General features: G+C 40.3%; 1 protein-coding gene across 4 annotated transcripts in view; it reads left to right on the top strand.

Moving 5' to 3' along the window:
* MICU1 (mitochondrial calcium uptake 1) overlaps positions 1–22,312 on the top strand; it is a 242,021-nt gene that overhangs the window by 208,884 nt on the left and 10,825 nt on the right. For 3 of the 4 annotated variants that reach the window (XR_014825569.1, XM_084992918.1, NM_001243605.1), the window contains 1 exon segment: positions 3,237–3,345. Coding sequence is in view for 3 of the 4 variants with exons in the window: in XM_084992918.1 (XP_084849044.1) it covers positions 3,237–3,345 (109 nt within the window). In the remaining variant the exon portion in view is untranslated. 4 annotated transcript variants of the gene reach the window in all.

The raw sequence follows: 22,312 nt of genomic DNA, 5'->3' as shown, positions 1-22,312 counted from the left end.
TGAATAACCACTCAGTTCAGATTGTTCTTTATGTTCTCAAATAATTCTCAGTGTAAGCATTGTGGTCTTGAGCTATACTGTTTGATGTTTCATGATAACTAACACACATTAGACGCTGTTTATCAGAGTGGGAAGCACTTCCACCATGCTCTTTCTATTTTAGGAATTTTATGTCAACTTTTTAGCCTTAAAACCCTTTCATAAACTCAGACCCCTATCTGCTCCTCACTGGTAGAAATCCACATCTTAACTGCAGAATAGAAAAGCTTTAGCATGTCTTTTTTTTTTTTTTTTTGTCTTTTTGCTATTTCTTGGGCCGCTCCTGTGGCGTATGGAGGTTCCCAGGCTAGGGGTTGAATCGGAGCTGCAGCCACCGGCCTACACCAGAGCCACAGCAATGCTGGATCCGAGCCGTGTCTGCAACCTACACCACAGCTCACGGCAACGCCGGATCCTTAACCCACTGAGCAAGGCCAGAGATCGAACCCGCAACCTCATGGTTCCCAGTCGGATTCGTTAACCACTGCGCCACGACGGGAACTCCGAGCATGTCTTTTTTTAATTGTGGTAAAATATACATAAGAAAATTTATCATTTTAACCACTTTTTTTTTGTTGTTTGCCATTTCTTGGACCGCTCCCATGGCATATGGAGGTTCCCAGGCTAGGGGTCTAATCGGAGCTGTAGCCGCCGGCCTACACCACAGCCACAGCAACGTGGGGTCTGAGCCGAGTCTGCAACCTACACCACAGCTCACGGCAACGCCGGATCCTTAACCCACTGAGCAAGGCCAGAGATCGAACCCGCAACTTCATGGTTCCCAGTCGGATTCGTTAACCACTGAGCCACGACGGGAACTCCTGGCCACTTTTAAATGTTCAGTGGCACTAAGTACATTCACAGTGCTGTACAACCAACACCACCCAAAATGAAACTCCATATCCATTAAACAGTAATTCCCCATTATCCCGTTCCCCCAAGCCCCTGGCAGCCACCACTTTACTTTTCTATGAATGTAACTACTCTAGGTACCTCGTGTAAGTGAAATCATGCAGTATTTTTCCTTTTATGACTGGCTTATTTCACTTGGTGTAATGTCTTGAAGGCTCACTTGTATTGTAACGTGTATCAGAACTTCTTTCCTTTTAAAGGCTGAACACTATTCCATTATATGTATATATCACATTCTATTTATCCAGTCATCCACTGATGGACGCTTAGGTTATTTCCACCTCTGCATGTCTTTTGTTAGAGAGGAAGAGAAGATGGTATTGTGGATGGTATGGTATCCATCCACAAGCTGGGGACATTATAGAACCCATGCTTCTGATCCAGTGGAATTCTGCTCTTACAATGTTTCTAGCTTAGTGCTTACATTAGATAGCATACTGTGGCGTTTGTACAAGGAGTGAACGCTACCTCTGGGTGCTCTGTGTCAAGATCATGATTCTCATGACCTCAGGTTGGGAGAAAATTATTTAATATAGGCCTTCCAGTTCACTGCCAGAAGTCGTGGAGCTTAATAGAGAGTGGGTATTTCATAAATGTCTTAATGAATGCTTAAATACAGATGCACCACTGTTCATAATTGCCAAAAACTGGAACTAGCCCAAGTAGAACAGATATTCACATAGTGAAATACTTATAGCAATTAAAGTGACTGAACACAAATATATACAAAAACAGGGAAAAATCGTAAAGACAGAAGCCATAGGTAATACATACTGCATGGCATTTATAAAATCCAAAAGCAGACATATTTAGACTCCTTAAATATATGTTCAAAGATGCATAAATAGAGGATAAAGCTATTTTTATAAAAAGCAAGGAAACAAATCCCCTAAAAGTCAGACTAGTTTTCATTGGGAGAAGAGGTTCATGACTGGGAGGGGCCATGTTGGGAAAGGGAGGGAGGCTTCTGGGATCTGTTTCTTGACTTGAGGGTTTTTGGTTTTTTTTTCCATTTTTTAAACTTTAATTGAAGTATAGCTGATTTAAAATGTTATAATTTCTATTCTTCAACAGAGTGATTCAGTTATACATGTCTGAATGGAGTTTTTATGGGTGTTCACTTTACAACAGTTTGTTAAGCTGTGCATTTATGTTTGATGCACCTTTCTACATGCTCATAATATTCCACAAAAGGTTTTTTTAAGTTCTGTAATTCTGGGGGGGAAAACTAAAAAGATCATGGGGCATAATCACACAGTGTTTTAACTCTTAGTTTGATTTGTAAAATGAGAAAGGTACCATTGGCCAGTTTGGAGAGTACCAGGAAAGTACTACAGATTGTCTGCATTAAGATTTCTTTCCCTTTTACTGAGTGGATTCTTAGGCTCTGTAGTTTGGAGAAATGGAAATCAGAAGAGGAGCAGTACTAAGTAGAAGCCAGTCCACATCTGCAATCCATTAAGGACCTGATGCTTCATTAGAAGGCATTAACCTCAGTGTCTCCCTAGTGTTACTCACTTCTTAGAAATTGTCTTCATTTCCATCACAGCATGATGTGTGAGAAATGGGAAATGGGCCAATAGGAGATCTTCCTCCCTGTAATCCCTATTTATCCAGCTACTCTCTTCAGCCACCATGGAAAGTGAATTAAAGATCAGCAAATCTTTGACCAGCATTTGAAGAGAATTTGTTCACAGAATTTCATCAGATTAAAGTTACATGGCAATTTGCTTCCTTAGTAGCTTTTAAATTGAGATAATGAACAGCTTTCCCAGTTGCTTGGGTTCTGCTAAATTCTGGAATTCTTCCCATGTATATCACTGACTTTGTGGTTCTTTAATTAGATTAAGCCTCAAAAAGCTTAGCTGGCCTGTAAGTAGATTATTAAAATGAAAGTCTTGACAGGTCCTGCTTTTTAAGATGTGTAACAGACCAAGTGACTACAGCTTGTTTAGGAAATGTCACAGCAGATACTGTGACTAATTGGATGGCATGGTTAGGAATATTTTTATTAAAGACATCCAGCCATTACTAAACAGCTTCATGTCAGATTTTACATATGAGGGGAAAGCAGTTAGCCAGAATGCCTTTCTCAGGGTAAAACTCCAGAATTTTGTTCCCCTTTTGTATACAGACTTGACATATCTTGACTAATTTGTTCAGTCTCTCTTTTAGACATAGCATAAATTTCTGATTTATAGACATAAATAACTGCCTAGTTTTCTGCATTTTATGCTGCTTTTTGTGGGGGTTCCTGCCTTACTTTACTGTCTTTCTTCTTTCAGGGTCTGACGTTTCAGGAAGTGGAGAACTTCTTTACCTTCCTAAAGAATATTAATGATGTAGACACTGCATTGAGCTTTTACCATATGGCTGGGGCATCTCTAGATAAAGGTAATGAAACTCAAAAGTTTTTCCTGGAAGCTATGAACATTGAATCTGTAATTTGTTATGTGACTACCCCTCCTTAATAGAAATATGTAAGTTTTTCTTGACATTGATTTTTGTCTATTTTATTGACATTGTATGAGCCTTGTATTTCACCCTCAGAGGCCAAGTTCAGCAAATATATTTTCTTCTGTTAAAGGCTATAGTCAAGGTATATTCCCATATTTAAATGATTAGTCTTGGAAATAGGCTTTTTTTTTTTTTTTGATTTTTGGTTTTTGGTTTTTGGTTTTGGAAGTAGGCATTTATGCTGAGGCACAGTGCTTGAAATTCAGAAGTTCTCTGGTCAGAGCCAAAGTTATGACATATAATGTGAAGCTAAAATCGCTATCCAAATTCATTCTTTGTTGAGAAGGAATGGTTTGGGTTTTTTTTATATTTTTGTATTAAAAAAATTTTAAGATAAAATCATGACTCCGAGAATAGCACCCTATTGGTTTACTTCATACAAAGTCGGTTCCAGTTTGTACAGGCAATATAAGAGAGCAGAGGAATTAAAAATACAGTTTTTGTCCAACATTTTATTATGAAACACTTCAAACATAAAGTTGAAGTAATTATTTAGAGAACATCCATATGTCCAGCTCAGTTAACATTTTGCTGTATTTCACTGATAGGTTATCTATACATATATTCGTCTAATTGTCAATCTCTTTTATTTTTTGATGCATTCAGAGTTAAAGACATAAGTCTACCTCACTCCTAAATGCTTCAGCATCAATATTAACTGAAGTTCAGTAGTTATTTACTGTGCCCTTTCACAGTCAGTTTCTGCTACCAGTTATCAAGAGACAAATTTGCTTCTGTGTATGTTTCCACCGTAGATTAATTTTGTTTGTTCTTGAATATCATACAAATGGAATTATGTAGCGTACACTCTTTCTAAAGTTTTTCAGTGTGTTTTTGAGATCCACACATGTTGTTGCATTTACAATAGTTTATTCTTTTTTTATGAATTGTAATCCATCATATGAATATTCCACAATTTGTTAATCTATTCTTCTGTTGGACACATTGGCTGTTTCCAGTTATGAACTATCTTGACTTAAGCCACTATGAACATACTTGTCTTAGTCTTTTTGAGGACATGTCTTCATCCTGGTGCCGTTAAGATGCCACCGATCCTGTTGCGTCACAGCAGAAATGCCTATGGTCAATGTTTTAATGAAAGTTTCATATACATTTGAAAAGAATGTGCATTGTGCACTTTTGAATTTAGTGTTACAGAAATGTCAGTTAGGTCAAGGTGGTTGATAGATAGTGTTCAGATTTTCTATGTCCTTACTGACTTTTTTGTCTTAATTGCTCTATCAGTTAGAGTAGAATGTTAAAATCTCCAAGTATGGTGTGTGAATTTATATATATTTCCCTTTAAATGATGTCAGTCTAAGGGCATGAATATTTAATCATTATGATTACTCTGTTTTCCTGATGAACTGACCCTTTCATCATTATGACTTGAAGTCTGTTTTATCTGGTGTTGATACAATTACTACAGCTTTTTAGATAGTTACTGTTTGCATGCTGTTGTTTTATGTTCAGCCTATCTTTGTCTTTAAGGTGCATCACTTCCAGACATTGAACTCTAGTGACTTTTTTTTTTTTTTTTTTAAGGGCTGCACACACAGCATATGGAAGTTCCCAAGCTAGGGGTCAAATCGGAGCTACAGCTGCCAGCCTACGCCACAGCCACAGCAATGTGGTAACTGAGCCACGTCTTCAACCTTCACGGCCATGCCAGATCCCTGACCCACTGAATGAGGCCAGAGATCAAACCTGCAATCCTCATGGATACTAGTCAGATTCTTTTCCACTGCACCACAACAGGAACTCCCTCTAGTGACCTTTTAGCTATGCCTCTTGGCATTTTATAATTTAGTGGCTTCTTTAGAAATTAAACTTTTCATAGTTTAAAGTTAGTATTGTACCATTTCAAGTGAAATGTAAGAACCTTGGAATCATACAGTTCCATTTACCATCACCCCATCCTTTATGCTATAATCGTTGTTTATGTTTCATCTGTATGTTATCATCCCTATCATATATTAGGATTTTTGGTTTCAACGGTTATGGTTTTTTTTTTTTTTTTTGGCCATTAACAAAAAAATGATTTTTTTTTATTTATTTATTTTTTTAGAAATTTTTTTTTGTTTGTTTTTTTGTCTTTTTGCTATTTCTTGGGCCGCTCCCGTGGCATATGGAGGTTCCCAGGCTAGGGGTCGAATCGGAGCTGTAGCCGCCAGCCTACACCAGAGCCACAGCAACGCGGGATCCGAGCCACGTCTGCAACCTACACCACAGCTCACGGCAACGCCGGACCGTTAACCCACTAAGCAAGGGCAGGGACTGAACCCGCAACCTCATGGTTCCTAGTCGGATTCGTTAACCACTGCGCCACGATGGGAACTCCAAAAAAATGATTTTTATACTTACCGACATTTATCATTTACTAACATATTTACCATTTTGAGTGTTTTTCATTTATTTTTGAATATCTAAATTGTATCTGGTCTCCCTTCCCATCAGTGAAAAACTTCCTTTGTCATTTTTTATATTATAGCACAGATCTGCTAGCAATGAATTAGTTTTTGGGTTATCTGAAACCAACTAAATGTCTTAATTTTACCATTGGATACTGCAGTGTGTGATTTATAACTCTCTCCAAAGCATTGACTCTGGTTTCATACACACAGTCTTGTTTATTCAATATTTTTTGGTGGATTTCTTAAGATATTCTAATATAAGATCATGACATCTGCAAACACAGATGTCTTTTTTTTTGTTGTTTTTTTGTTTTTGTTTTTTTTGCTTTTCAGGGCCGCACCTGTGGCATATGGAAGTTCCCAGGCTAGGAGTCAGTCAGAGCTACAGCTGCCAGCCTACACCTCAGCCACAGCAACATGGGGTCCAGGCTGCATCTGTGACCCACACCACAGTTCACAGCAACGCTGGATCCCAGACCCACTGAGCGAAGCCAGGGATCGAACCTGCATCCTCATGGATACTAGTCAGATTCATTTCCACTGTGTCACAATAGGAACTCCCTTTATTTCATTTTCTTGATCCACATAACTTTACTTATTTATTTATTTATTTATTTTTGCTTTTTAGGGCCACACCCATGACACACAGAGGTTCCCATGCTAGGGGTGAAATTGGAGCTACAGCTGCCAACCTACGCTACAACCACAGCAACGCAGGAGCCAAGCCGAGTCTGCGACCTACACCACAGCTCACAGCAATGCCAAATCCTTAACCCACTGAGCGAGGCCAGGGATCGAATCTGCAACCTCATGGTTCCTAGTCGGATTCTTTTCTGCTGCACCACAGCAGGAACTCCTATTTATTGTCTTTTTTTTTTTAATGATTTTTTTTTCCATGATGGTTGGTTTACAGTGTTCTGTCAGTTTTCTACTGTACAGCAAAGTGACCCAGTCACACATACATATGTACATTTCTTTTTCTCAAATTTTCATCCATCATGCTCCATCGCAAATGACTAGATATAATTCCCAGTGCTATCTAGCAGGATCTCATTGCTTATCCATCCCAAATGCAATAGTTTGCATCTATTAACCCAAGATTCCCAGTCCTACCACTCCCTCTCCCTCCCCCTTGGCAACCACAAGTCTGTTCTCCAAATCCATAGATTCCAGATATAAGTGATATCATATGGTATTTGTCTTTCTCTTTCCGACTTCACTTAGTGTGAGAGTCTCTAGTTCCATCCATGTTGCTACAAGTGGCATTAATTTGTCCTTTTTATGGCCGAGTAGTATTCCTGTGTGTGTGTGTGTGTGTGTGTGTGTGTGTGTGTGTAGCACATCTTCTTAATTCATTCATCCATCAGTGGACATTTAGGTTGTTTCCATGTTTTGGCTATTGCGAATAGTGCTGCAGTGAATATGCCGGGTGTGTGTGTCTTTTTCAAGGAAAGTTTTGTCCAGATATATGCCCAAGAGTGGGATTGCTGGGTCATATGGTAGCTCTATATTTAGTTTTCTGAGGTATCTCCATACTGTTTTCCATAGTGGTTGTACCAATTTACAGTCCCACCAAGAGTGTAGAAGGGTTCCCTTTTTTCCACACCCTCTTCAGCATTTGTTATTTGTAGACTTATTAATGATGGCCATTCTGACTGGTATGAGGTGGTATCTCATAGTAGTTTTGATTTGCATTTCTCTTAATAGTGATATTGAGCTTTTTTTTTTTTTTTTGTCTTTTTAGGACTGCACCTGAGCATTATTTTTTTATTTTTTATTTTTTGTCTTTTTAGGACTGCACCTGAGGCATGTGGAGATTCATAGACTAGGTATCAAATCAGAGGTGTAGCCACTGGTCCACACCACAGCTCACAGCAACGCCATATCCTTAACCCACTGAGCAAGGCCAGGGATCCAACCTGTGTTCTCATCGATGCTAGTCAGATTTGTTTCCACTGAGCCACAATGTGAACTCCAACACATAATTTTTTTTTTGTCTTTTGTCTTTTTAGGGCCGAACCCGAGGCATATGGCGGCTCCCAGGCTAGGGGTACAATCGGAGCTTTAGCTGCCAGCCTACACCAGAGCCACAACAACACCAGATCCAAGCTGTGTCTGTGACCCACACCACAGCTCATGGCAACGCCAGATCCTTAACCCACTAAGCAAGGCCAGGAATCGAATCCGAAACCTCATGGTTCCTAGTTTCCAATGCACCACAACGAGAACTCCCACATAACTTCTTTAAATAGCATTTGTCTCCTTGCTTGTTTTTTTCATTTATTTAAAGTACTTCTTCAGGAGTTCCCTTGTGGCTCAGTGGGTAAAGGAACTGATATTGTCACTGTTGTGGCTCAGGTTGCTGCTTTGGAGCAGGTTCAATCCCTGGCCCGGGAACTTCCACATGCCTTGGGTGTGGCCAAAAAGGAAAAAATTAAAAATGATAATATCTTTTCTGACCTTTATGGAATCCTTTGAAAGCAAATTAATTAAATCTTGGAGGTTTGGTATGTGTGTATAATACCACAGGGTCAAACAAAACAAAACAAACTTAATAGCATCTGTAAATCCAAAGAGAAGATTTGAAGTCACCACTTATTGTAAAAATAAAATTAATAAGCTCCTTTTTATATTTGCCTACCTTTTTTTGAAAAGTCCAACTAAAGACAATAGAATTGCTTTAAAGAACAGTTATATAGGATGAATCACTATCTGCATTAAATTATAGGATGTACAAAGTAGAATGATTCAGGGTAATGATAGCAAAGGGAAGTGCAACCTAGTAGTTAAAAAAAAAAAGATAAAGTGTTTCTTTCAAATGACTTCAAGTCATTTCCTGGGATGTTTAGTCTCTCCATAGAGTTCATGCCTCATTATCCTTGCTAATAGAGGCAGATATAGTCATATCTGATATACAGAAATATGCTTGGCTTTGAGATATATGATATTTGGCATTTGTTTTGACTTCTTAGTTTGTTTTATCTGTGTAACTTTGGATTCCCTGAGTGTAAAAGATAGATATTTAGAGGAAACTGGCCTAGATTCATGCTAAATAAGAGGGAGAAGCCAAGTATATTCATTTCCTGGGCTGCCGTGACAAATTACCACAAACACAGTGATCTGAGACAACAGAAATTTACTTCACAGTTCTGAAGGGCACGAATCTGAAATCAGGATATTGGCAGGGCCATGCTCCTTCTGCAGACTTGAGGCTTGCCTCATCCAGCCTCTGATAGCTTAGTCATTCCTCAGGTTGTGGCTGTAGAACTCCAATCACTGCTTCTGTCTTCCCATGGCCTTCCCCCTCCTTCTTCCCGTGTGTCTGTCTTTTCAAGTTCCAGGGGCTAAGATGTAGACATATCTTTGGGGAGCCCACCATTCAACCCACTATAGCAGCTAAGAACTAAATATCATTCCTATGTAGTCCACAAAGTAAGGCAAAAATACAAACAAAAAATATGAATTTAATTTACCATGAGAATATTTGTATTATCTGTTTAAAAGCTCAGATTTTTTTAGAACCCTAAATATACTCTTTACCTGGGTAATTACTATTTCTTCAAAGAGGCCTTCCCTAATTACTCAATATGAATTATTTTTAAAAAAATAACCGTGTTGTCTATAGCTTTCATAATTTTAAAAAAAAGACATTAACCTGAAATCTTCTGCTTTCACAAATATGGCTAATCAAGTACAGCAGAGACTACTATGATTGTACATAGATAGTAGGCCCTCAATAAATACTTATTAACTGAATTATTCCTCATCTGTCCAGGAGCTCAAAGTGAGCATTAGCCCTGATTCCATACTCTTTCACCCCTGTATTTATTTCTTTGGTATATCCGTGCCTCTGCTTCCAAAATACCCTGAATCTTGACCCGATTTTTCCCATCCAGCCTTCCCTGGGTGGGTAGTCTCTTTTAACTTGGATTACAAGACTCCATATAGCATGGCCCTTGTATACTCTTTGAGTACATCTAATATCCCTTTCTTACTAGTTCACTCTACTCCACTTATTCCTCTTTTATATGTTAGAGATAGCAAGTTCATTCCCACCTGAAAGCCTTTGTTCTGGCCGTTTCTTCACCTCAGGTGCTTTATCCCAGGATCTCTGTGTGTTTGGCTCCTGTAACTCATATAAATCACTTCCTCGGTAGCTCCATCAGCCTGTATCATAATTTTTATCATTATCTGGTATTTTCTCATGTACCTATGTGTATGTTTGTTATTTGTCTGTGTTTCCTAGAATGCTTATCTCTCTTGTTCGTGGATATATTCCCTGTCTAGGACAATATATAGTATATAGTAGACACTCTACAAATATTTGATCAGCAAATGAATGCGAGATTGAACACCTTGATAGATGTGAACAACACATAGGATCTCAGGCCAATAACCAACCCCTCACCTTTGGTGGTAGACCCAAAAAACAAACCAATGTCATGAATCCATTGTATTCTGTAACCCCTATCTTTTTAAAAAAATATTTTATTTGATTTTATTATTTTTGTTATTGTCGTTGTCTCTTTATGCACCCACAGCATATGGAGGTTCCCAGGCTAGGGGTCAAATCAGAGCTGTAGCCACCGGCCTAGGCCACACCACAGCAATGCCAGATCCAGGCCACATCTGCAACCTACACCACAGCTCACAGCAACACTGGATCCTTAACCCACTGAGCAAGGCCAGAGATCAAACCTGGATGTCCTCATGGATGCTAGTCAGATTCATTTCCCCTGAGCCACAATGGAAACTCCTATAACCTGTATCTTTTATTTGTATTTATTTATTTTTGCTTTTTTAGTGTAATCCCTATCTTTTAGACTTGACATATATTTCACCTTCTTCCTTGCTTAAGGAGATGATGATGTAAGTAACATTAACCGATGTATTGCAGTGCCCATGGAAAGACTAGCATGTGCTCAGCTACCATTCCAGGGTCCTTCCCTCTGCCAGATGAACCTATCTTTTGCAGGCTCTCCTTGCCGTCTTCCCGTTGCTTTTAAACCTTTCTGATCCTAATAGTCATACTACTGATTTTTCCAGCAGTTTGAGTCCTGTACCAATTCTTCCTCCACAGAATCATGGAAATTCACTGCTGAGATGAGTCTTAGGAAGCAAGAGGAAGAAAAGTGTCATGGTTAAGAACACAAGTCTGGATTCGAATCTTGGCTCCATCATTGACTAGCTGAGGAGATTCCAGTAATTACTGAACTAAAGTTTCTATGTTTTTAAACTCAGGATAATATTACCACCTCATGAGATTGTTCTGAGGATAAATCTACATAAAGCACTTCACCTCGTTCCTGTCATGCAGTTAATGTTTAATAAATGCCAGCTGCTTCCATCATGAGGTTGATGAGGTAACCAGATTTGGTGTGGTTCATCCATTTCTTCAGCCCGCAGCATGGGCAGTACTGCAGGGCACAGGTTTCTGCCCTCAAGAAGCTAGGAGAGAAAAAGGAATATACAAGCTGTGCAAGTTGGTGTGAGAAGTGCTAATAAGACAAGATTCAGAGTGGAGCCTCTGACCCATATGAGGGGAGGGGAAAGAGGCGGAGGGAGAGACAGGAGTACTTTTGTCTGCCTGCTGCTCTCAGTCTCAGCTGTCTTCGTTTTTTTTCCCCCAAAAGGTTAGGACCTTCAGAAATTGGCACCTATTAGAGGCCCTGGCACTGTCTCTTCCTTGGCTATTTTAGAGCTTGCAAACCTGTCTTTAGACATAATTTAGCACAGAATTTCCCAAACAGCATTGTGAAGAACATTATCTACTGCAATATGTTAATGGTTCTGTGGGTTTACAACAAAACCAAAAAAGAAGTGGTCCGTGGTTCAAATAAGTTTGGAAAATGCTAGGTTTTACAGAATTTCTTCCTGCAGCACGACTCCTGCCAGCTTTTTAATATGCTCATGTACATTATTAATCTCCAAGAGAGTGCTTTAGTTCCTAAACTTGACTTGCCCCAAAATGTCTTTTAACATCTTAGAGGAGTTCCCGTCGTGGCGCAGTGGTTAATGAATCCGACTAGGAACCATGAGGTTGCGGGTTCGGTCCCTGCCCTTGCTCAGTGGGTTAACGATCCGGCGTTGCCGTGAGCTGTGGTGTAGGTTGCAGACGCGGCTCGGATCCTGCGTTGCTGTGCCTCTGGCGTAGGCCGGTGGCTACAGCTCCGATTCGACCCCTAGCCTGGAAACCTCCATATGCCGCGAGAGCGGCCCAAGAGATAGCAACAACAAGAACAACAACAACTAAAGACAAAAAGACAAAAAAAAAAAAACATCTTAGAGAGCTAATGTTCCTCCAAACAGTTGGAGAACCCAGGCAGGTGGTGGCTGCAGATTTACATTACAGCATGATCTAATCCCTCCAGAAGAAAAATGCCAGATTTTTTTTTTTTTTTTTTTTTGACAAGGCTCTTTCTTTCATTCTGCCTGACCCATGTGAAAATGGCAAGTCTCAGGCAAGAATGTGATGTCCTTGGTGAATTTTGACCTTTTGGAGAAAGAACCTTCCTCCATGAACTATAGTGTGTTTCTACTATAGGTCATCTCTTTTGTTAGCACTTAAGAGGAATTGGTTCTATTGCTTATTCATAGGCGTTCTGGGCATAAAATTAGATGTATAACCTCTGAAGGGCTGTCTGAATGATTTACCTCATCTGCTGAAGAAGGTAATGGAAAATTGAACACGACTCTTTCCCCATGGCATCCGGTGATGGAAAAGTGAGAAATTAGAGTTGGAGCTCTAGAATGAGCTATTGCACGTATGACTTAGAATCTTTTTATTTCTGCCAAGAGAATAAAAGATTTGGGGGAACAGTAAAGACCCATCATAAAGCACTGTAAGATGGTAGAGACTTAGTAAACTCATAGGTCCAGTTGTGACCCCCATGTACCTGGAACTGTAGTACAGCAAATAATCACACAAATATAATCCATGGCCTTTATACTCATACCCCAGTACAAGCCTACTTAAATTGAAAACCATAATTTATAACATGGTTGTCCTTCATTCTTTATAGTCATCCTGTGTGTACAGTTTACCTTACTAGCTGACAAGCCAAGAAAATAAATAGTTAAGACCTGTGACATAACTCCTACAGGGTGCCCTCTGCAACCCCCGGTATTTCTTCTGAAAGGTAGATGGTCCTATCCCCCACTTTATGGCTGAGGAAATGTAAAATGAAGCCACTTACTCTTGGTTTCCTTGCTAAGTAGAGCTGCAATTCAAGCTCAGAGCTCTCTGATCCCAGAGTCTGTATTTTTTCCACACTGTCATGTTGTCTCTCAGTATATCCCAAATTGCTGCTGGAACCTGAAAATCTTTGCTGAAAGGTAATCCTGGAGAAGGCAATGCAGGTTCCCCATTTTGAGCTATGCTTCTCAGTAGCTTAGGAAAGGAAGACAGGCTCTAGGCTATTTCCTCCCAGTTCCCTTTGCCTAGGAGTTGACCATTCTTGGGTAAGAATAAAGTCCTTTTGGTAAACTATGACATTTTGGAGGTAGTGCCCTTCTCTTGAAGATGAAATATAACATTTTCCCCCTACAGTTGTCTCCTCTGTTCAGGACCAGGCTTTACAGCTCAGACACACTCTGGCATGTAATGCATATCCTACAGACTCTTGGAGTTGTCTAATCTAGCTTCTTACCCTACACAGGAACATCTTAGTAGACACATCTGTGTTCTTCACTTTTTTTTTTTTTTTTTTTTTTTTTTTTGTCTTTTTGCCATTTCTTGGGCCGCTCCTGCAGCATATGGAGGTTCCCGGGCTAGGGGTCGAATTGGAACTGTAGCTGCCAGCCTACGCCGGAGCCACAGCAACGCAGGATCCAAGCTGAGCTGCGTCTGCGACCTACACCACAGCTCACGGCAACACCGGAACCCTGACCCACTGAGCAAGGGCAGGGATCGAACCCGCAACCTCATGGTTCCTAGTCGGATTCGTTAACCACTGTGCCACGACGGGAACTCCAGTTTTTTGGTTTTTTTTTTTTTTTTTTTTTTTTTTCTTCACTTTTCTGATGTTACTCTTTGGTGACGAAACCAATAACAAAAGCCTAAAATCACTTAAATGAGGCCATGTAACAAGGAAAGTCGATATCCCTTTAAAGGATACCACAGAACAGAAAAGACATATGTATATACTAAAGTGTCAGTTTCTCAACTAAAGTGTCAAATTATAGGATATACAGCTGTGAACCTCTCGACTTCTAATGACCCAACTGTTTTTCATCACTTCTGCTCATTGGCATAGCAATGCTTTGTTATAGAGACAGTCCCAACATCTAGAATTTATTGAGAGTCCACTATATGCAAGACATTTGTAAGCATAAGTTTTGGTTTTAAACTCAAACCTGATTTTGAATCCCTTCTACTTACTAGCTTTGTGACCTTGAAAAATCACTGAAGCTCTCAAAGTCTCAGTTTCCTGATGTGCAGAGCAGTGATAATAGAATACTTGCCTCAGGACTCTTGTGAAAATTGAATGAGATAATCCTGTATTAATATACTAGATAGAAATTATATCCAGCTGCCTTCTCTGATTTTCAGCCTCTAGGTACTACTTTCCTCTGCCTGCTTGTCTTATTAAGGAGCTAAAAGACTGGAAACAATCTATCTCAATATGCAACTTAGCAAGAAGTTTGTTTTTTTTTTTTAATCATCCTAGGACCTGACGAGTCTTACTTTTGTCCTCTTATAAAGTAGTATCTACTGCTTTTTTCAGCCACTTTTTGAGATCCGTATAAATTACTTGTACTTACTAATGAGGAAGATTGGAGCTTTTCATTTCTCCTAAGTTTCATCACTGATCCAAAAATTCTTGGGATCATCGCCTTGAGAAGGCATTATCATTATTTAACTTCTCTATTCCTAGGGATATGTAAACCCTGTTAATATCTTTAGTGTCCTTAGCATTCAAGGGGAAATTTTCTACTAGACCATAAACTCTTGAGGGCAAGAACCATGTTTTACATATTTTTGTGTGCTACTCTGAGCCTAGAACAATCTTTTTATACAGTAGATGTTCAGTTAATGTTGAATAAATGAGTGAATTAATTCTAAACATGGTCAGATCCCAAAAAGGACAGTGAAATGCTCTAATAAAAGTTTAGGATGAGAGGGAGGATAAGAGAGTATAAAACCTTCCCATGTCATTAATTTCCTTGACATGTGGGCAAGTTCCAACTTCTCTGACCTCAAGTTGAGTCATATTAAATATCTCTAAAGGTTCATCCAGATTTGAAATTCCAGTGCCATAACTAAATCAGTTTTTTACTGAATGTAGTAATATTTAAAGAACATATTATAGCCTAAAGTTTTATCCAGATCTGTGTGGAAATGAACTTATAATTATCAGATACATTTGAAATCAGAGCAATGCCATTGAATTTGCAAAAGAAGGTGGCAGTTTTAATTTATTTTCTTGTTAAGAAATTTTTTTTTTTTTTTTTGGTCTTTTTGCCATTTCTTGGGCCGCTCCCACGGCATATGGAGGTTCCCAGGCTAGGGGTCTAATTGGAGCTGTAGCTGCCAGCCTACGCCAGAGCCACAGCAATGCGGGATCCGAGCCGCATCTGCGACCTACACCACAGCTCACGGCAAAGCCGGATCGTTAACCCACTGAGCAAGGGCAGGGACCGAACCCGCAACCTCATGGTTCCTAGTCAGATTCATTAACCACTGAGCCACAACGGGAACTCCTTGTTAAGAAATTTAAAACTTAATTAGACTTTGTCTGGTACCTCCCTATAAGATCTAATTTTGGGAGCTTGGTTTAGTAGTTGCAAAAAAGTGACAGTTTTGTAAAATGTACCTAGAATGAGTGTAGCTATATATAAATTATCATTTGAGGAACTTCAAAAGGACAGTCGGAACCGTAAATGCCTCCCCTACTTACTTTTCTTGCTCATAAAAAATTACTACAAATTTAACAGCTTAAAACACTACCTATTGGAGTTCCCGTCGTGGCGCAGTGGAAATGAATCCAACTAGGAACCATGAGGTTTCGGGTTTGATCCCTGGCCTCACTCAGTGAGTTAAGGATCTGGCATTGCCGTGCGCTGTGGTGTAGGTTGCAGACTCAGCTCAGATCCTGAGTTGCTGTGGCTGTGGTATAGGCCAGCAGCTATAGATCCGATTAGATCCCTAGCCTGGGAAACTCCATATGCCACAAGTGTGGCCCTAAAAAGACCAAAAAAAAGAAAAGAAAAGAAAAGAAAAAACCGCTACCTATTTATCTTTTTTTTTTTTTTTTTTTTTTTTTCTTTTTTTAGGGCTGCACCAATGGCATATGGAAGTTCCCAGGCTAGGGGTCAAATCGGAGCTGTAGTTGCTGGCCTACACCATAGCTGCAGCAATGCCAGACCCTTAACCCACTGAACGAGGTCAGGGATGGAACCCGCATCCTCATGGATCCAAGTCAGGTTTGTTACCACTGAGCCATGACGGGAACTCCACCTATTTATCATCTTTGTTTCTGTAAGTTGGGTCTGGGCACAGCATAACTGGGTTCTATGCTAGTCTTAACAAGGCAGAAATCAAGGTGTCAGCAGGACTGCATTCTCATCTGGAGGTCACAGTCCTCTTTAAGCTCATTTAGGTCCTTGTTAAAATTCAGTTCCTTTCAGTTGTAAAAGGACCAAGGTCCCTTTTTCTTGCAGCCATCAGCCAGGGGTCTCCGTCAGCAGGCCGCTGCAGTTCCTTGCCATGTACCCCTGTCACAATATGGCAGCTCACTTCTTCAGAGCCAGCAGGAGCATCTCTTTCCCCAGTGTGCCCAGATGGATTCTTCCATAACTTTAATCATGAGTGTGACTATCCTATTAGGTTTTCCGTATAAAGTAACCTAATCATAAAAGTGGTCTCACATCACTAGAGATTCTCATACTAAGTGAAGTAAGTCAGAAAGAAAAACACAAATACCATATGATATCATTTATATGTGGAATCTAAAATATGGCGCAAATGAACCTATCTATAGAACAGAAACAAACTCATGGGCATAGAGAACAGAATTGTGGTTGCCAAGGAGGAGGGGAAGGGAGTAGGATGGCCTGAGAGTTTGGGGTTAGATCCAACCTATTACATTTAGACTGGATAAGCAATGAGATCCTGCTGTATAGCACAGGGAACTATATTCAGTCACTTGTGACACGACATGATAGAAGATAATATGAGAAAAAGAATATGTGTGTGTATAATATATATATATATATATATATATATAAAAAGCTGGGTCGCTTTGCTGTACAGTAGAAATTGATAGAACATTGTATATCAACTATAATTTAAAAATTAGGGAGTTCCTGTCATGGTGCAGCTCAGTGGTACATGGCTCAGAAACGCATATGACTAGGAACCATGAGGTTGTGGGTTCGATCCCTGGCCTCGCCCAGTGGGTTAAGGATCTGACATTGCCATAAGTTGTGGTGTAGGCCGGCAGCTGTAGCTCCAATTAGACCCCTAGCCTGGGAATCTCCATATGCTGCCGGAGTGGCCCTAAAAAAAAAAAAAATTAAAAAGAGTGGTATTGCATTATATTCACAGGTCCTGTCTACATTCCTCAAGGAGAGGAGATTTTAGGGAGTTCCCTGGTGGTCTAGTGGTTAGGACTCAGTGCTTTCAATGCTGCTGCCTGGGTTCAATACCAGACCTGGGAACTGAGATCCCATATCGAGCCTTGGCAAAAAAAAAAAAAAGTTCCCCTTGTAGCTTAGCAGGTTAAGACCTGATATAGTGTCCATGAGAATGCAGGTTAGATCCCTGGCCTTTCTCAGTGGGTTAAGGATCTGGCATTGCCACAAGCTTCGGCATAGGTCACAGAGGTGGCTCGGGTCTGTAGGCCTATTCGTGTATTGGCCCCAGCAACAGCTCCAATTCAACCCCTAGCCTGGGAACTTCCATATGCTGCAGGTGCAGCCATAAAAAAGGGCAAAAAAAAAGTGAGATTCTACTGGTGTGGGAATGTTGAGGACCATCTCAGAATTCTACCCACCATATCAGCCGTAATGCCAAAAATTACACCTTTAGATTTATTCATTGAGGACTTCTGAAGATATGGCTATTTTAACTGATCTAAGCCATGTTACCTAAAAAAAATGTTAATGTGGTAGTCGTAAAATTTAGGGCTAGAGGGAGCTTAGAAATCATTTTACTTAAACCCTCACTTTATAGTTTTTAACCTCTTTGTTTACACATGAAAGAAAATGACTTGCTCCAGTCACAACTAGGGTGACACAAAATGGAGCCCACAGGTTGAGGTTCTCTGCCTTCCATGCTACTGTTCTCTTTAGCACACGGCACCCACTGCTGCTTGAAGCCTAGAGAATCTCTACAGGAGGCTGAGTGCTTCTGTGGGAGAAGTTGACAGTACGAGTATATGGGAGAGTATCCCCAGAGAGCCATAGCATTAAGGCAGGAAGTAGGAATGTCATAAAGACATAAGGAAAAGGTTATGGTAAAAAAAAAAAAAAAAAAAAATCCTATTTTATAAATTCTTTTAAAGTTTGTGGGAGGCAGGCCTCTGTGCCTCTGTGCCTGTTCATGATTGCATTTTGTAAAAATGTTTATGTATAAAAAGGAGTGTTGGCGAGGATTCCATTCGTTAAAGACAAAGTCATCAATTTGTAAAAATTATTCAAGGGAGGTAAAATTCTGAAAGAAAGCTTTGTTTTATGAGGCAATTCCTCTGCAGAGACCTGGTTTTTTTTCCCAAATTTAAAGTCACTTAGCAATACTAAAGATTGATTTTGGCTTAACTATGTTGCTTTGAATATGTTGTGATTTAGTAAAATTATGTAAGTGCCCCAAGGAGGAAGAGAGCTGCTGTAGAGATTCATGGCTACCATTGGGGGAGAGAGGAAGGTGCTAAGACATCCACTTAAATAAATAAGAACAACATCAGCCAACATTACAACCTGCTGTGAAAAGGATCAGTAAGGAATTATACCAACTGGAGAAATACAGAGATTAATATTTAATACAAGCATGCTTTGGGGGGGGGGGGGCTTCAAGGGTTATTTCCCTTAGAAGCCTCTGTAAAGTTTTGACAAGTTTCACCTTCACTTGTAAAGGTGAAGAGTATTTAACTTTTTGTATAATTTCAGCAAAATGAATTTAAACATCTCAGTTGCTTTCATCTTTAACCATCAGAGATTCAGACTCTGTTGAAGCTGACAACTATAGCCTAAGGAAGTGATTTTGTAAATGGGATAAAAGGAACTTCCCAAGGAAGTGATTTTGTAAATGGGATAAAAGGCCCTTACTCCTCGAGACTGAAGTTAGAGTAATATAAGGAAGTGATTATCTAGATAATGATATATCCTGTTGGTGGAATACTATGCAGCTGTTAAAAAGGCACTGCTTATGTATTGGAATTGAATTATTTCTTTTTTTTTTTTAGGGCCGCACCCACGGCATGTGGAGGTTCCCAGGCTAGGGGTTGAATGGGAGCTGTAACTGCCAGCCTATGCCACAGCCACAGCAATTCGGGATTCAAGCCATGTCTGTGACCTACACCACAGCTCATGGCAATACCAGATCCTTAACCCACTGAGTGTGGCCAAAAAAAAAACTCACAACCTCATGGTTCCTAGTCAGATTCGTTTCCACTGCGCCACGACGGGAACTCTAGAATTGAATTATTTCTTAGATATGTTGTTAGATTGGTAACGCAAACTATATATTTAATATGGTATTATTTTGTAGGAAGAAGTGAAGAATAAATATTTGATTTTATATCCATAAAATATTTATGTGGAAACTGGAGCTGTTGGTTGTCTCTTGACAACTAGGGGGCCGGGGCAAAAGTTTGAGAGGGAGACTTTAGCCCTTTTGTACTATTTGAACTTAAAACAGGGAAGGTATTATCTAATGAAAAATAACTTTTTAAAATAAAAAAGAATGAAAATGGAAAGAGTTGAAAAGGGAAAAAAGCAAGTTAATATTGTAAATCGGCCTCCAGATTAGACCTGGCTGTGTTATAAAGATTTCCCTGCAAGGAGACTTGACGGCCTCCTGCAGAATTTATCCTGATGCTCTTATCCCCACCTGCCCTTTCTGTTCTAGCTCTCTGGTCAGGTATTAGCATCCTTTCCTGCTTTTAGTATGTTACTCAAACTGATTCCTCTACCCCAACCCCCCTCACCACTACCACCATACATGCCAAATCTGGAGCAGTCCGTCTTTTTTTTTTTTTTTTTTTTTTTTTGGCCACACTCATGGCATGTGGAAGTTCCCAGGCCAGGGATGGATGAGCTGCAGCTGCAACCTACACCACAGCTGCAGCAACACCAAATCCTCAACACACTTGGGGGGGGCCAGGGATCAAACTTGCACCACCGAAGGGACAATGCCAGATCCTTCACCACAGCAGGAATTCCAAGCAGTCTGTCTCTTTAGTCCTTTAGAGTTAGGATCCAAACTGTACCTCCTACCAAATACAGACTATTCTACTGTAACACATATGTGTCTATTAATATATCTGATAATTCTCCTATGTATTCCTCAATCTTCATGGTAAATATTGTTTCCCCCACTGAACTGTGGTTGCCCTCTGGGTGTGTCACCTGACATCACTGACTACCTAATAGTGCTGGTAGAAATGCTTGTGGGCAAAATATGATGAGCATTTTTAATGAAGCCAGATACAATGCTAGACAATGGCAGTAAACCTTACTGTAAATCATGTCCTGGATTAAAGCATGGAAGCCCGTTGAAGCAGTTATCTGGGATGATGCTCTGAGGTTCAGAAAACCTGACCACAGGTTTTCTCTGTGGCATATATATACCAGTATTTAGGAGCCAGGATCACTAGCATCACCTCTGATAGGTGGGCAGCCTGATCACACAGAGGGGATCAACCTGCCTGCGGCTCAGAAGCTCCGTGTAGAACAAGGAATTGTTATAAAGGTCATTTAGGAGTTCCCATTGTGGTGCAATGGACAGGAATCTGACTAGTATCCATGAGGATGCAGGTTTGATCTCTGGCCTTGCTCAGTGGGTGGGGATCTGGCATTGCTGTGAGCTATGGCGTACGTAAGTCACAGATTCGGCTGGGATCTGGCATACCTGTGGCTGTGGTGTAGGCCAGCAGCTGTAGCTCCAATTCAACCCCTAGCCCAGGAACTTCCATATGCCACAAGTCCTGCCCTAAAGAGCAAAAAAATTAATAATTAATTAAATGTACGTATGTATGTATGTCATTATTGGTATACCTCGTTGCTCTTGGCTCCTTAAACTGCTTGTTATTCTAAATGTTGTCCTTTGCTCCCCACCCGCATTCATTCCCGCAATCAATTTGAAGTGTGTTGTGTTGTATTAGCCAGAGTATCTTGAGAAAAGATGTAGAAGAAAGGACAAGTGGTCTTTAAAGGAAAACCCTTCCCCCTGCCCCCACCTTCTCCGAAGCCATCTAGGGATGGACTTAAGAAACTAAGACATCTGGATCATAAGCCTTTCCAAAGCTGAAGCAGAAATGTCTCCCCTCACTTAACCTTGGCAGTCACAGGCCAGCTTTTTATTTTCTCCATTGCAGTCCAGGAAGACAGGAATAATCACATGGCCACACAGCTAGAGACTATCAATGCTACTTGGCGTGTCACCTTTCCAAACACCTTTGCATTAGGAAGAGAAAGGCAGCTCCTAACTGGGTCACATTTGTCTATAGCTCTCTCTCTGCATCAGAGGCAGGAAAACTTCCAGGGCCACCTTTGTTACATATGCTTATCATTGGGTTGCATTGTAATAAACCTTTTAGGTTGTTCGTTAAATTGTCAGTGTAAGCTCCAAGGGAATGCTAATGCCTTCCACTGTATAGGACAGTCAGATCTGTGATCAGACTCTAATGTTGGCTTCTCACAACCCCCAACTATTCAGTTATTCATCCCTGCCCACTGGCAGGGAGTAATCCTCAATTTAGCTATTCTTTCATCTGAGCTTCATAGGAGGGTGACAGGTTCATGGGAGGATCCATTGTCCTTATAAGGATTCAAGTGGTCCCAGTGTGTACAGGGAGAAGAGCACTGACTGCAAGTCAGGAGACCTAGATTCTAGATCCAACTCTGCTGCCTGCTAGCTTTGTGACCCTGGGCAATTTATTCAATTTCTCCGCTTCTTACTTTTCCCCAAGGGTTCTTCTAGTTCTAAGATTCTCTGATTCCAAGTAGATATCTGAGCTCTTATCCCTCTAGAACTCTCCTTTCTTCTGTTTGACTACTGTTGTGAAGTTTTATGTAATGTAGCTTCTGACATTGTAGTCACACAAAACTCAGTATGGGCTTCTTTATGCGGTTGAATTGTCTAGGCATGCACTATGCCAGAGAGTAAATTGGGCACCTGACACAACTCAGATTCTGCCTGGACTTTTCAAAAAGCCAGATGGTTAACACGTTTTTGAGTGCCAACTGAGCCTGTTCCTACAAATTCTTCT

This window comes from Sus scrofa, chromosome 14, assembly GCF_054392235.1.
Source record: "Sus scrofa isolate SSC_HxYL_T2T_F1_AM1 chromosome 14, Sscrofa_HxYL_maternal_Yorkshire_Landrace_v2.0, whole genome shotgun sequence".
Lineage (NCBI taxonomy): Eukaryota > Metazoa > Chordata > Mammalia > Artiodactyla > Suidae > Sus > Sus scrofa.
Note: the sequence above shows the minus strand (reverse complement) of the source record. Positions and strands in the feature narration are given on the sequence as shown.